At 52.7% G+C, this 16,216-nt stretch overlaps 1 protein-coding gene across 1 annotated transcript; it reads left to right on the top strand.

Annotated features, from left to right (window-relative positions):
* Positions 1-3,298: 3,298 nt before the first annotated feature.
* On the top strand, positions 3,299-16,197 carry LOC122392304 (phosphatidylinositol 3,4,5-trisphosphate 3-phosphatase TPTE2-like). Its single transcript, XM_043387001.1, has 15 exons — positions 3,299-4,175; positions 5,906-6,014; positions 6,352-6,444; positions 6,841-6,951; positions 7,443-7,588; positions 7,925-8,128; positions 11,504-11,635; positions 11,963-12,073; positions 12,458-12,566; positions 12,791-12,933; positions 13,249-13,480; positions 14,440-14,640; positions 14,879-14,974; positions 15,493-15,566; positions 15,962-16,197. Exons 1-15 carry the CDS (start codon positions 4,069-4,071, stop codon positions 16,056-16,058), a joined length of 1,965 nt encoding a protein of 654 aa, XP_043242936.1. The 5' UTR covers positions 3,299-4,068; the 3' UTR covers positions 16,059-16,197.
* Positions 16,198-16,216: the final 19 nt, after the last annotated feature.

Here is a 16,216-nt window from a genome sequence, read left to right as displayed (position 1 = left end):
CAACCTGGTGACTGTTTCGAGACCCTTGTTTTGACACATAGCTCGTCAATATTTTTTACAGTGTGTGATAACACTCAGTGTAAAGGTTAACGGATTACAGTGATGGATCTGTAATCTCAGTGAGCCTCCGGACAGGTCCGCACGGTATATTGAGGTGATCAAATTGCATGTATTCATTAAACCGCTGCTTGCTGGGGAGGCGTTAAAAACCCCACATTTGTATTTTTACTTTTTAGAATGTTTCTTTCTGGCAAGTGCACTAAACGCGATACGAAACTGAGGGAGCGAATTCTATAGTGGAAATATGACAGACGCTCGACGATCCACTTGCATACTACATATAATTTGTTGACTGCTTGAAGATGTATTGCCTTCGGGCTTCGATGTTGAAAGACCAATACGAATCTTACTAACAAGGTTTGTGGACTAACGGACAACTTACTTCTGATTTATAACGCAGAAGTAAAAAGACGCGCAAAAAGATATTACCGGAAGGATTAACTGGTTTGGCGACGAGACCGTGAGTAAGTCTCCCTGAAAGCCGGGGATGAGCTAAATTAGTGTCCAAGTTAAAAACACCATCGACGGCGGCAGTCACATCGGTGGCGATCGAGATGCCAGATGTCGATCAATGCTGAATGACACTCAATAACCTGACAGGGACACTGAACAGTGAGCACTCAGCACGGTCTGCAGTATTCTGAGCTGTGCTGCCCCACATCTCAGAGGCAAAGCTGTCAAACAACGTCGAGCTCGAATGGTGCTACTGGAAATAGGCACGCACGTTTGTACTTACATACAGGGTGTCCCATAAGTTCCTTCTCACCTAAATTTTTCTTTAAGAGGCTCTCTTATTTAAAGCCACGCTTAATTTATTTTGTAACTGAGCTTTTGGGGTTGCCATGGCAACTGTGAATGTGCTCCACGGTAACTAATTCGTCTAGACAAAATATTTTTTGCCAGAGAGTTCACTTCCTTTGGAGACGGCTTACGCCGCAACATAGAGGTCTCTGATACGGGAACGTCTCGGTATTTAGACCGCACTGGGCCATTCACGACGGTTGAGGGTGATTGAGGCCATACAGTATGTAGCCAATGTCTATCGCTAACTGGACGCACAGTCAACAAGTGACGCCGATGATTTGTCGGGAGTCAATCGCTGCAAGTTTATGCTCTTTTTTGTCAGATTTCACGAGTGAGCCATGTGGCCAAAACTGTGTGGCGCCAAAATGGCCGTCAAAAAGGTCTTAGCGTTAGAAAGTTGGTAAACAGGCTTTTCAGGATGTATTGCCAGCTGTCTAAGAGTATCATTTCGGGGTACCTAACTCAAGGTGACTTAAGCTCTACTTACCGGAGGGCTCAAAACAGTCAAAAACGTCTTAAAATGGCCAAACATGTGTTTCGTTATGCCTGAGGCTAAAAAAACTGGAGGGTCGATGACATCAATGTGGTCATCTGGACTACCTAGTCCGTGCTCGAGATAAAACACCCGTCCAAACCCCAAAACGGTCCCATATGGGCGACGGAAAAGGCCTTTGTGTCATTCAGCTTTATTCCTATGCAAAAGGCCAGGGTCACGGTAATGTGGGTCAATATGCGTCCAGACACTGATCACGTTGCGAATGATGCTCCAGAAACAGTCTTGGGACGCAGAATGCTTCTCCAAGAAGATCTAGGAGGAGTTTCAGCTTTCTAGCTTAACTTGAACCGCAAGTATGACCACATTTTTTTAGTAGAAAATGGCATCCGGGAGGTCGTAGGCCCATCTTCAAGCAAGACAGTGCATCAGTGCAGAGGTCAAGCAAAGCATAAAAGCAGTGCCAGGAGACTGTGATAGGCGTGTGTGGCAAGATCACATCCCAGGCAACTCATCGGATCCAAATTTCATAAAAATGTGTTGGGAATATTGAAATCGAGGCTCGTCGAAGCGAAGCGGTGTTCCAGCATTGAGGAGCTCACGGCGCATGCCAAGTCAGTCTGCGCTAACTTCAAGCCTGCTATGCTGCCAAACATGCCGGTTGGCATGTCGCAGCATGTATTCATGTGTTTGCCTATGAAATGGGGAGCACATTGAGGGGTTATAAACATATCAAAACGCAATGTACTATGTTTTACATGCAAATAAAAGGTGAGAACGAACTTATGGGACACCCTGTACGTCTATCTGAGCATAACAAATCATGAAGACCAATAACATACAGGCACTTTATTCGCTACGGTTATACATCTCCCTCTCCCTCTCTCTCCCTCTCCCTCTCTCGTACAGCTTCTGACGTCACACACCATCTGTGAGCAGCTCGCGTACATACCACATATAGTAGGCATTGTTCACGTCACATGTCGCCTGATGGAGCTCCATGCCATACGTCGCATGAATACATACAACTACTCGTCCTACAACTCACCGTTCCCACTGCACTGATACGTGAGTTTTAGTTTGGCCACGGGTACGACTCGCCCCATCTCGCCGTCGCCGTTTCATTCAGTCTATTGCGTCCCAGCCCTGAGTCACAACTGCCGGCTGCTCAGTGCTGGGAAACATACGGTCCGGCCGCGCTGTCCGCTCGCCGATAAAACAGTGTGCTCTCCGCCATAGCAATGGATCACCGTGACGTGACGCCTGCCGCCGGCCCGGCCCGGCCCGGAACGCTCTGTTACAGTAGCGCCACGCGCCGGACCGGTCCGGTGCACTCTATTACAGCACGCGCCACGCGCCAGCTCCGCTGTCACCGCTCTGTCCCTATGGGCGTCAGACCGGGGAGGTGGGAGGGGAGGGAGGGGGAACGGTGATCAGTGAAGGAACAGTGGAGGCAGGGGGAGGAGCAGCAGCATGTGTTTACGTGCGCGGCGGTGGAGTACAATGCAGTGCTGCACTGGACCACAATGCAGTGCTGCCGAGCGCTGTCCCACTGGCGGGCTGCATTGTGTCCGATACGGCAGTCAGTGCAGCCCGTGTCGGTGTCAGCGTATGTGCGTGTGCCTTTTGTGCGGCACAGCTATGCGGTTTGAACTTAAATCCACGGGCCAGCAGCCTCGTCTCGACCTAAGCGTTATACTGGGGAGATCTGGAGATCAAACATTATATAATGCAGCCTAATCATGCCTCACACACGCCAAAACCGCGCCGGGTCAGCGTATGTCCCAGATCTCAGCTGTAGGCCGCAGCACGCCCCGGACGTAGCCCACATACCGCGCGGGCCGCAGCACACCTCAGCGGCTCTCCCTCCCCCTGATGTGACGTAGTAGGTACACGTCACGTGACGGGTCCGCTATGCCGGGTGAGCCGGACGGCCGGAACAGTGTCGATAGAGTGTGGAGGGCGGGAGACACGGCCAGTGACCTCTCCGGCTCAGTCAGAGAGGCAAACCGTGTGTGTGTGTGAGTGTGTGTGCAGTGAGCAGGTGAGCCGCGCGCCCTGAGGTGACGGACGGCTCACCTGTGGGGCGCAGTCGACACAGGAGGAAGGCGCGCTCACCGCCCGACCGGTTCTAGGAGCGTCACGGCAGCGTCCATTGTGCCGTGAATCACCGGTCCGGCGGCGGCCGGAGCAGCGCCGGGCTCAGCAGCGGCGGCGGGCTGATTCAGCGTGCGCTCGGCCTCCGGAGCGTTTGTGTATCGCCGGCGCCGGCCGGTCTCCCGCCGGAGGACCGGGCGCCGCCGCCGACTAACCGTCGACAAAAAGTGGAAGGGCGCAGGAAGGGCGCTGTTACGGAGCCCGCTCGGCGCTGTCGCGGCGCCCGCTCGCTGGCGGGTCCTGGCGGGACACGGCTGTCAGCCTCTGTCGCTGGGTGATACGGCGGTGAGCGCTGGTGAGACCTGGGTCTGAGTCCCGACGGCTCCCGGTCCAGTGAACAGCTGGGGCCCAGGGGGCGGGGCTCGGCCGCGCCAGCTCGGATTATACTCGTATCGCCCGTATGGCCTCCGGCGCTATCGACGTGTGACAGTGGCCAAACGCGCTGTTTGCCTGTGCTAGCATTGGTGTGAGCGAGTGCACGACCGCCATCGGCCTGAATAATGAACGGTGCAGAGAGTTGTCCTTTGGTGAAGGGCGTCTAACAAGGCGACTAAATGGGAAAGGAGGTGAAATCGGCAAACGGCACAGCGGTGCCCAGCGGCGCCCATCCGCCGTCCACAGTGCTGAAGGACCTGGCGCACAACAACGACATATTGTACAGGTGAGCAGAGTGAGGGGCAGCCGAATGGACTCACAGTTCATCGGTTTCTCCCTCTACTAACGCAAAAAGCTAATTGCCAGGATCCAGGTATGTCATGCCTTTGGAGTTCAACCCCTTAGTGCTATTTAAAGCGAACACTGAACACTGATAATCGAAAGACCTTCGATCTAAAGCTATCAAAAGCTATCACGACTCAGAAGCTATCTCGTTGAGCCGATAAAGCTGACATCCGTCGGAAGCGGAGGCACGTCACTAGCCCTAGATGTGACCATCTGGCCGCGTTTGTGAATGTTTAACCACGACGCGACTTGTTTGAATTCCGAGCCAACACCCAGCCCAGTTTGGTAAACGGGACCGGACCGGCGGCTGCAGCTAAATAAACCGGTCCGCTCGGCAGAATGCGAGCAGAAATCGAGCAGTCCAGAGTTCATGGACCACCAGGCTGCATACAGACAGACAGGATCAAAACCGTAGTAATCTAAACGGTGTGTGCCACTCAAACCCTGGATGGGGATCACCTCGGCCTTGGATCTGAGCCACTGAGGCGTTGGATCTGAGCCGTCCGACGTTGGATCTCAGCAGCCCGTCGGTGGATCTCAGCAGCCCGTCGCTGGATCTGAACCAACAAGGTCTTATATTGGGCACCTAATTGGTGGGTTGAGCCGCCCAGAAACAAACAGCGTCAACTCACCTAACTCCATCGCATTGAGTCATCTGAATCACTAGGATCTGAGCCAACTGGATACTGGATATGACTATATAACACCTATGTACTTACGTCGGATGACTGCATCACCAGGATCTGCCTATAATCGAAACACTCCGAACATGCGGAGACTATAAACTACTCGGATCTGAGTGTTTCAGAGTCCGGCTCTGAAATCAGAGCCGTGCACACCAGTCAGCTGAGCCTATCGCCGACCGTCACAGGCGTCACCCACCTGTGACTCACATGCGGCGTGACGTGACGCGTGACTGCAGGGTCCGAAGGTCACCCGACCCATGACGCGACGGTAAACTAAGCTGCGACGAGCCGCCAGCGACCCTGGCAGTGATGAAATACAAAACGATAAACAAATAAATAAGCGACAGAAAACAGTCGGAGAGAGTGTTGAGTGGAGACATGTTCTTTAGGCAGTGCACTGGGCACTGCGCGTGCAGCATATGGTCGGGACGACGTGGCAATGGCGTTTGACACCGCGCGTGAGCTGCTACTCGCATAGGCGGCGGAACGGGGAGGGCACCGGGGCACCGTGCCCCCCTTTGATTTTGGCATTTTAACATTAGCCCTATGGGCGTTGCATGGAAAGAAAGGAACCAAAAGTCAGTGGCAGTGACCCCCCCCTTAATTGAAGGTGTTCCGCTGCTACTGGCTACTCGATAAGTTAAAAGGGAAATCAAAGCTGATCGGCTGATCGGATCGGCGCTCGTTAGCTCACTGAGCCTGGACAAATATACCGGCTGTACGTCTCCGGAGCTTTCGAGTGTCTGTTTGGTAGTGGTGCTCGACTGTACACTGTGCAGTGGCAGCCTAATAAGCTCCTCGACAACGGCGCTTTATTTGTCTCATTAGCTCACAGGGTCCCGTGCTCTAATACATCATGGACCAGCGATGAGAGCGTCTCATAAGATCACGAAACTGTGTCCGTCTCTGTCTCATTGATTCACTGTGTTGTCTATATGATCCGCTGATGGTGCTCCGTTGTCTCACGGAGCCACGTTTGTCTCAGGAGTCACGGGAGCAGCGACAGCCGCGATGGGCCCCGGACGCCGACCGACCTGCATCTGCCGTCGCCGGTGGCTCGGCGGCTCTCCACCGGCGCCGCGCTCACCGTCCAGGTACGGCTCCATCGGACCGGGGACAGCCCCGCTCCCGGGACGGGGACAGCCCAACTCCCGGGACAGGGACAGGGACAGCTGTCCGCTGGACACGTCACATGTATGAACTACTGATATACACTAAAAAAAAAACATAAAAGATATACAGAAGACAATGAACACAGTTACCTGCAAAAGATATTCCAGCGCTCAAACTTCTCTTGCAACGAAAACTGTTTTGCTTGTTTAAACCGATGGCCACATTGCTCCCGAAATCGGGCCTCATAGTTACCCATAAAGTTTTGTTTCCCTCTCATATGCCGACTGCTGACGCTACCGTTCCCGGCCGGGCCGTCAGAACTCATTCTCGAGACGGTGCAGCTCGTACTGCAACGGCAGCCAGGAGCACGGCGACACCGCCAACGGCCAGCACGGCGCCGGGCTCGGCGAGGTGAGAGGGGAGAGGAGGGAGAGAGCAGCGGAGAGGGGTGTTGACGCGGGAGCGATGTAATGGGTGGGGGTGCGATCACTTTCAGCCGGGGGACGGGCGGTGGCGCGGAGGCGTTTGAAGTCGTGACGAGACGACAAACGAGGCAGCCGGGAATAGTTCTGGAAAGTATGAATACCTAAATACGTCAATGCGGATAGCGAGGCGGACATATACGGCGCTCCTCAGTAGCACGTTTAGACGCTTCTGTGCCATGCACGAAAGTCTATAGCTTTTATTTAATGTTTTGGCCTAAATATCTTGGGTAAGGTACGACAACCATGCACATACCCAGCCTACAGAAGTAGTTATAGCATCCCAGACTGCGTACGCATCAAGTAACAGTTGACGTCTGTGCAGGATCTGTCTGCTCCGAAGCCGCGCCGAGTCAGCTCGTGCTGTAACGTGACCGAGGAGCACAACGTGCTGCCCGACCAGCCGTACCGCGGTAACGCCAAGAAGATCAGTGAGGTGAGCCCGTCTCCCCTCCGTGTGGTGTGGGGTGGGGCCTCCGGAGACCACGCGGCGTCCGTGTGTGTGTTCCTATCGACCGGTGTCCGGGAGACAGGCCACTCGGACTCCGGGGCCGATAATTACAGCGAACGGCACCCAGGATTCATCAGAGTCTACACTATAATCCGGGTGATGTATGTACACCTTTTTCCTCAGCCGGTGTAGAAAAAGGGAGGGCAGGTACAAAGTACTCATGATGTTCATTTGTTTCGATGGCTGCAGAACATTCATTTTGCAATTCAGAACTACACCAGAAATATTCCCTTATTCATTTCTTTAGGTCATCTTCAGCCGAGTTGGTCCATTTTTCGACGGTCAGAGCGAGTTCAAAAGGGCTCGCCAGCTACCAAGATCCGGGACGGACCCGTGTCACAGAGGTCACAGAACCCACGCTGCACGGGTGATTTGTCGTTGGAACTTTGTGCCAGCCCCGCCCCTGCTCCACACAGCTGCTGGGGCGCGCCAGCGAATACCTGGACTTCACCGAGGAGGATGCATACTTCGGGGACGGCGGAGGGTTCGACTTTTCAACGATAGAGTACAAGAGCCGGATCGCCGACCCGTCCCGACCGCCGCAGAAAGGCTGCAACTTTCAGTGAGTGGCGTGGCGCCGAGCTGTCACCAGCCATGGCGCGCTCAGCGAGCTCAGAAGGGCTGCAACTTTCAGTGAGTGGCGCAGAGCCGTCACCAGCCATGGCGCGCTCAGCGAGCTCTAAGCGAGCTGAGCGGCTCATATGTATGTAATTTATCGAACTGAGATGTTTTAACGTTGCAATTAATTGGATTGGCTTCCCTTGTGTAGAAGCGCTAAACATGTGTCAAACAGAACACGTTTGTCCACTACGGTAATGCGATCACGCGTTATAAGCCACTCGGGCCTCTGTTCCACCGAAGTGTCTGCGGCTGAGCCGGCTGACGGTCCTGTTTGCAGCTACATCCGCTGGAAGGTCCGCCGCACCGTGGAGCATCTGGCCGTCCGTCTGTTCGTGCTCGTCCTCATACTGATCGACATCTCCATAGTCATCGTCGACCTGACCAACTTCAAAAGCCACCTGGATCACAAGTTGGCCATCATCAGCTTCGCGTTCTCCTGTTTCTTCTTGCTTGAAGTGTCACTCCGAATCTTCGGTGTCGGGTAAGGATTGGTTCACTTCGAGGGACTACACAGCATTTACACACTTGTTTTAGTACGTCATATCCTTTCGTAATAAATCTTAATTTATTACGAATAATTATGTAAAGATCGAATACGTACCTTAATTATGATTAATTAAAGTACGTATTCGATTTGTCTGTTAATATTTGAGGAGTGTAAAACTTTAAAAGTATACCTTACATTCATATTTTCAGCGTCTTAATTCGGCAAACCAGAAATCATCAGTGATGTTACCTTTTTGCTCGGGTTCACTGTCGCTTCTACTGAGATATGTGTGGTAGCTACAAGCTCAGTCCTCTTCGTCCAATTCACAGCAGTCCAATAGCAAATGCTGATCGATCTCAACAGCTTGTTCCGGGTCGATCGTTAAATCCCTAACAAATCGCCCTGCGTATCCTGGGGTCAAGTTGTTTGTCCATCAGAGGTAATTCCTTCCTCTTGATAACTTCTCTGGCTGTAGAACGCATTTCACGCTACCCAAGTTTGCCAGAAATTCGTGTAACTAATAGCGTTGACTGGGAAGCGCACTTGGTCACAGAGCGAATACCTATTTGGTGTTCAACAAATCATGTGGCAAACATGACGATATATTTATAACACACCGATAACGTTTTTACGTCTGTCGATTCGACCACGTAAAGGCTGCGTCCGGCTCAAATACGTTTTGTAATCCAATCCAATACGGTAGGCGAAGAGCCGGCATTGTAACTGCATTCAGGCTCGCCTCGCACCAAGAGACGGGGCTCGGACGCACTACATAATACCACGTCCTACATTCGTCCCGCGGGTCCCGTGTACTGCAGCGCAGTCCAGGAAAACAGCGGCTCTATAGTTCAGAACGTTTCGGTCGGTTTAAACGATTAATTTCAACCTGCTCCTCGTTACATACATCGTTGGCTGATGTATCTTTTGTGGATGTCGATAATGATAAATCGGACTCTTCACACAAGGTTCCTTATGTGATGATTACTCTAGGACAAAGTAGATCCCCAGTTTGGGTGTGTGGAAGGCGCTTCTCCCCTACATTTTTCACCGGTGCCCGCCGTCACCCCGGCGCCCCATCAAACAGCCGGGTCGGCAGGGGGCCCAGCAGCGGTAATATACGGGCCCGCTCTGCCCAGGAGCGGGGCGTCCGCACAATGGCCTCGGTAACGGCACTGCCCTGACCGAGAGCAGCCACCCAGGACCCGGGCAAGGGACGGGCACCGAGGACCACGGAAATCGACAGCAGCGGCCCGCTCAGAGCGAGAGAGCTAACTGAATACAGAATTATGGTGGCATGGGATGTTCGCCAAGTTTGCAGCCGGATCCGCACAGGAAATTCGGTCTCACTCTGGTCTTCGTCACTTTTTAACCCTATTAGTGGCAGGCTCCTGGCTACCCCTATTAGTGGCAGGGGGGGGGGGGCTGTTTACGACCCCCCCCCCCCTGATATGTCAAGATCTAACGGGCCGATTTTCAAAATTCAAACGGCATTCGATTTCGCTCAACGTGATCTACATTTCTAAAAAATAAAAATTAAAAAATGTCAATAGGGGGGTAGAGGGGGGTAAAAACGGGCAAATTGCAGATACATTTTAGACTGTTTATCACGGCCAGGTTTCTGAACCAATCTTAACGCAACTTTTGCCGATCGATAGAGAATGAACCAGGAATTCACATGGATCCTAAAAATATGCATTTTCAAAAATCATAGGCGGATACAGATCATTGAGGTTGGGGGTACACAAAAAGTATAGTAAATAAGGTTTTTGCTGGTACTGTTTCTAAAAAGGGTGGTAATGGTCTTGTTATGTTACAATTTTCTTATGAGAGAACGACTACAATTGTATTGGTCATGCATAGGCGGTGTCAGGGCACCTATGTTGGGAGGTAAAACATAACCCCCCTTTTTGGACGCCTGGATCCGCCTATTATAACAAAAACGTGTCAAAAGAGGATGCACAATAACTGTATATGTTATCACATGATACCTTTCATTCACTGTTCGTAAAACTGGTGCAGCATCGTGATCTTCGCCTAAATGACTCGCTTCACGAATAGGACCCCCCAATTCCCAGTGCTCTGGAGCCGCCCCTGGTAAAGTTATGAACTTGAAATTTTCAGGTAATGTGCCCAATTTAGTTTTAGGAAAAGTCAGAAAATTTCAGCATCGTAGCTTCAGCGGTTTCGGAGATATTCCCGAAAAACCTGAGGGGTGGATGAAAACAACCCCCCCCCCCTGCCACTAATAGGGTTAACAAACGATAATAAATAAGCAACACTCCGAGAACGGTTCCACTGTAACATTAACAGCTGTAACGTAACGCTTAGTTGTGTCATTGGTGATTGATAATTACTGCGCTTACAGGAAATTTAAAATGATTTACGTTCGTCCAGTCCTTTCATCAAACAATATACCAGTAAAACGCCTTTTGGGCGAAGAACGAGCGAGCGAGATAGTGAGCCCTGCACGTGCGGAAGGGCGAGAGGGTACTTCCAACGGGCTTGTGCAAAGCACCCTTCTAACCGGTCGCTAGCGGTGTACCAAATTTGAACGCAATCGGCCCAGCCGTTCCTGAGATCTGGAAGCGGCATCCTGCACGTGCACACGTGCAAACGGGGTCCAAAATGACTTTTGCACGGCACCCTACTAACCGGTCCCCAACCGTGTACCAAATTTGAGCGCAATCGGCCCAGCCGTTCTCGAGATCTGGAAACGCCCCCTGCACGTGCGCACGTGCAGTAGCACCCTAACCGCAACACATGGGAATGCATTGCCTGGTGGGTGCCTACCTGTATGCCAAGTTTCAGCGAAATCGCCCCAGTAATTACCGAGTTACTGAAATGGGAACAAATTTGGCACCTCTTATTGTTGTATTTTGCACGAGCAGTGGGGGTCACTCACATAGATGAAGGGTATACGACCTTTGGTAGAAGGGATGCAGCTACCCTATAAAAATGACCGCAAGACAATCGCTCAAGCCGCTGCTGAGATATGGGCCTCTCAAAATCATTACTTTTGCAAAACTGCTTGAACACCCTTGACTTTTCACGTGGCACGTGCCACGGCGGTCACTGAGATGTATCAAAAGTAGTCAATTACGGGGTAGAAGGGATGGGGCTACCCAGCAAAAAAGATCGCAGGTCATTCGGTCCAGCGGTTGCTGAGATATAAGCCTCTCAAAAGCGTTACAGGCCGGGCCGGGCCGGGCCGGGCCGGGCCGGGCCGCTCATACTGAGATTTTTCCGTTATATTGAAAAGACTTCGCTTCGCTCGCTGCGCTCGCTCGCTCGTAACCACCAAAAGCTTCATCAAACATTGCAGGTGACCCTGGCATTCATCCGTCTAATCCGATTTACGTTCTTTTTCAGGCCAAAATACTTTTTCAACTTCACACGGCACAATGCGTGGTGGAACATCCTGGACTTCGCCGTCGTCGTCGTCACTTTCATTACATCTCTGCTAGATCTGACCGTTGAGAACTTAGCCACCGACGGATCAAAGTGAGACATTCCCGTCAAACAAAACTCTTGATTGTGATTTGCTCTTCCCTGTCAATCTCAATCATGCTCCTGCCAACTTAATGGAAAACACACATTCGATTGTGATGGATCAGTTCGTAGCAGACGTTGAGCTTATTCATCTTGATCACTGCTCGACATTCAACAGCTGTGTCACCCTGAGCGTGTCCGTGACCCCGGGACTGACCTGAGCGTGTCCGTGACCCCGGGACTGACCTGAGCGTGTCCGTGACCCCGGGACTGACCTGAGCGTGTCCATGACGTAGTTGTGCCCGGTACTGACGCGTCTCCGCCCCGCCGTCTCCGCAGACTCGTGGTGTCGCTGCGGATAATCCGCGTGATGCGGCTGCTGCGAATCTGCGCTCAGCAGGACCACCTGAAAACCGCCGCCAGACAAATCATCTCCGAAAACAAACGAAGGTACGAGTAAAACGCAGACGATACAACAGTAGTAGCAATGCCCCTCCCCAGCTATCAGTCTGATGTAACCGTATGAACGCCCCAAGATCAACAAGATATTTATTAAGAAAGATCAATGTATCTATGATTGATTAGGATATCGTCAGTTCTAGTTGCACCATGGATGAGATATATCTCATAATAGGTACTCTTATAAGAATACTCTTATACCTAATACTCTTCTAAGAGTATTATCTCATCCATGGTCGTACTTAAGAGAGATAGACACACATAAAGGAGTCGGAAAGGAAAGGAGTCGAGTGGTGATTGCATTTATCGAGAGCACGAGACTCCATGCATGCTATGCAGTTATGCACACCGCACAGATTTTGTCTATTTTTGCAGATACCAAGAGCACGGTTTTGACCTGGACCTATGCTACGTAACGGAGCGGGTTATTGCCATGAGCTTCCCTTCATCAGGAAAAATGTCCGTCTACAGAAATCCAATAGCGGTAAGGGAGTAAAAATCCCTTCAACAGATCCAACATGTTTTGTCTCTAATTTTTGCAATGTATAACTCAATCGAATGGTAAATAACGAATTGTTTATTTACTTTTTCTTACAATAGATGTTTTGATTGACAATTTGAGTATCAAGTCAACGATTGTTAATTTAGTAGGTGTTTTGTTGTAGCAAGATGCATGTCTTTAATCTGATCCCACCCTCTCACATACAGGAGGTGAGCCGCTTCTTCAATACCCAGCACAAGGGCAAATACATGCTGTACAACCTGTGTTCGGAGCGCACCTACGACACGTCCTATTTCGAGGGGCGCGTCCAGCACGTGAAGATAGACGACCACAACGTGCCCACGCTCCAGTGAGTGGCGCTGCGGAGCGGAGCGTTACCACTGCTCTAACCGCACAGATCGGCGGCCATTTGTCGCGGCGCAGCCATTCACGTGACAACTTTGAGAGGAAAATAGATGTATCAATGCGCTTCGAATTTTCTAAATCAAACACCTAATTTTCGTTGAATCGTGAGATGTTCGATGTGATGAAATATACGCCTCTAATGTATCGAGCGGCGTACACATTAATCAATCTGCATACACTTGCCAAACTGTGAATTTGCTTCAATGCACCATCTGCATCTAATCCGGGCCGCCGGCTGCGGCCGCTCGGTCCCCCGCAGACAAATGCTGGACTTTACCACCTCGGTCATCAACTGGCTGAACGCTGACGCCGAGAACGTGGTGGCCGTCCACTGCAAGGGTGGCAAGGGCCGGACGGGCACCATGATCTGCATCTACATGGTGGAGACGGGCCTCTTCTCGACGGCCGACGAGAGTCTAGACTACTTCGGCAGCCGGCGCACCGACCTCAACGTCGGCGGCAAGTTCCAGGGAGTCGAGACGCCCAGCCAGGTGAGACCGGGGAGTCGAGACGCCCAGCCAGGTGAGACCGGGAGTCGAGACGCCCAGCCAGGTGAGACCGGGGAGTCGAGACGCCCAGCCAGGTGAGACCGGGGAGCCGAGACGCCCAGCCAGGTGAGACCGGGGAGCCGAGACGCCCAGCCAGGTGAGACCGGGGAGTCGAGACGCCCAGCCAGGTGAGACCCGGGAGTCGAGACGCCCAGCCAGGTGAGACCGGGGAGTCGAGACGCCCAGCCAGGTGAGACCGGGAGTCGAGACGCCCAGCCAGGTGAGACCGGGGAGTCGAGACGCCCAGCCAGGTGAGACCCGGGAGTCGAGATGCCCAGCCAGGTGAGACCGGGGAGTCGAGACACCCAGCCAGGTGAGACCCGGGAGTCGAGACGCCCAGCCAGGTGAGACCGGGGAGTCGAGACGCCCAGCCAGGTGAGACCGGGGAGTCGAGACGCCCAGCCAGGTGAGACCCGGGAGTCGAGACGCCCAGCCAGGTGAGACCGGGGAGTCGAGACGCCCAGCCAGGTGAGACCCGGGAGTCGAGACGCCCAGCCAGGTGAGACCGGGCAGTCGAGACGCCCAGCCAGGTGAGACCGGGAGTCGAGACGCCCAGCCAGGTGAGACGGGGAGTCGAGACGCCCAGCCAGGTGAGACGGGGAGTCGAGACGCCCAGCCAGGTGAGACCCGGGAGTCGAGACGCCCAGCCAGGTGAGACCGAGCTGTCAAGTACCACACGGGGGTAGGGGGAACGACCGGACGGTGAGAGGGAGCGACGGGACGGTGAGAAGAAGTGACTGGAAGGTGAAATTAAACGACCGCACGCCAAAATACACTGGGACGGACTGAAGAAACGTTTTAACCATGCAAGTCAGTAGAAACCGTTTTGTTCGCTTTGTGCGCAATGAACTTCAAACATCCGAAGAGTACGGCTGACCTCGTCCCCTGTCCGTGCCCCACAGAGCCGCTACGTGGGCTACTACGAGTGGATGAAGAACAACCGTCACCACCTGCCGCCGGAGACGCCGCGCCTGCTGACGCAGCTGCGACTGAGCGGCCTCAGCACGGTCGGCAGGGGCGACGGCGGCGACTTCAGCGTGGTGGTCTCCAGCCGCGCCGGCCGCCTCTTCGAGGCCAGCTGCGCCACCGGGCGCGGCTGCATCGTAAGTGGACCGGGCCGGTACCCGCGGCACGACGGGGGGCCATTTCGGAGAGGTTACCGACATCGTGAGCAGACCGCTGATATTGCTCTATGCATTGCATTATGTACTCGTATTGGCTGGTTCTCCTCCTCTGGTGTATGCCGTGTGCCGGAGTGACCTCTGGACACCGTATACAGAGACACGCAGAGGTATGCAGCGGTCTATGGCCGGGGTATGTGACGAGTGGCTCGTTTTGCAGCACGCGTACGACAAGTCGTCGGACGAGGCCACCATCACGCTGACCGACTGTCCAGTCCTCACCGGAGACGTCCAGATAAAGTTCAAATGCTCCTCGGTAAGGCGGCCGGCGCCGACCGGCCGGCTCCGTGAACGGCGCACACTGGTGCTGCAGATAACTTCCCGCCGACATAAATATTGCATGCTAATTTTTTTTTTACCGCACTGTCGGCTACCAATAAACTACCTACATGCCGAAGTGTGGCTGTCAAGCACACATTTGGTCAAACATGACAATAAATAAGCGAACGAACTCTAAATAAGCTGTCGAATGTGCGTTGCGCTTTACAGTGGTCGAGCTATATTATTTCACGAGTAATGGGCCGATTTTTCTAAAATGTCCAAATCTGGAAATGCTGACCGTTGATGACCTTTGGTGGCCTGGCCTTTAGCCTGACGATAAAATGCCAAATGTGCAGACTTCGTACCAAGTATTTATATGTTTCCAAACATTCTGGAGCTCAGCTCCATCCAGAAGGGCGCTGATCAGTATTACATATATACGTTGGCGAACAGCGCTCCCAAGAATGTTGCTCCAGAGGCATTACTTTTGCATTGTCGCAATCCTGTTTACAGAGAAACGTGCCCCGAGGCTATGAAAACGTGGCGTTCTACTTCTGGTTCCACACCGGCTTTATCACAAACAGCAGGTAAATGCGCAGACCGCTCGCCGCGACTTCGCCTTATAGCCGCCCGTTAAGTCGCTGAATAGGACCGGTGCCTATTTAGAATTGAATCCCATGACGGTTTATATAAGACGGTTTATATAAAAACAACTGCGTGAGAGATGAGTGACCGCATAAGTGGCTCGCTCATTTGTAGGTACATTGATTTCAAGACAGCAATATTTGTAATTTCAAATACGTCTTCCTCACGCATGAATCACCGACAAGAAAAACTGTGATAGCACATTATTATTTCACACAAGCTTAGGTAGGCACCCACCTGATTTCGTTGGTCGTGTATCAGTCCGGTTCGACTTCGAATCTTGTAAGCACAGACAATTTCAGCTCCATTTCCACACTTTTGCATACGTCTATTACAGACTCACCCTGATGAGAGAGGATCTGGACAACCCGCACAAGCCCAACACGTGGGACGTCTACACCGACAAATTCTGCGTGGAGTGCACGTTTGGCTGATGGAGCGACGGTGGCGCCGCCACCGGTGCAGTCGGGAAACTTTGCGTCGGGTCTCGGGTGGGCGGGGCCGGGGATGAAGATGTGTGTGCGGGGGGAGGGAGGGGGAGCGACCGAGATGAAATATACGGACGATACGGTCGGACGGGTGGCAAAAGCTT

Source organism: Amphibalanus amphitrite, unplaced genomic scaffold (genome assembly GCF_019059575.1).
Source record: "Amphibalanus amphitrite isolate SeventyFive unplaced genomic scaffold, NRLGWU_Aamphi_draft 000481F_arrow, whole genome shotgun sequence".
Lineage (NCBI taxonomy): Eukaryota > Metazoa > Arthropoda > Thecostraca > Balanomorpha > Balanidae > Amphibalanus > Amphibalanus amphitrite.
This window is presented reverse-complemented; position numbering and strand designations above follow the sequence as displayed.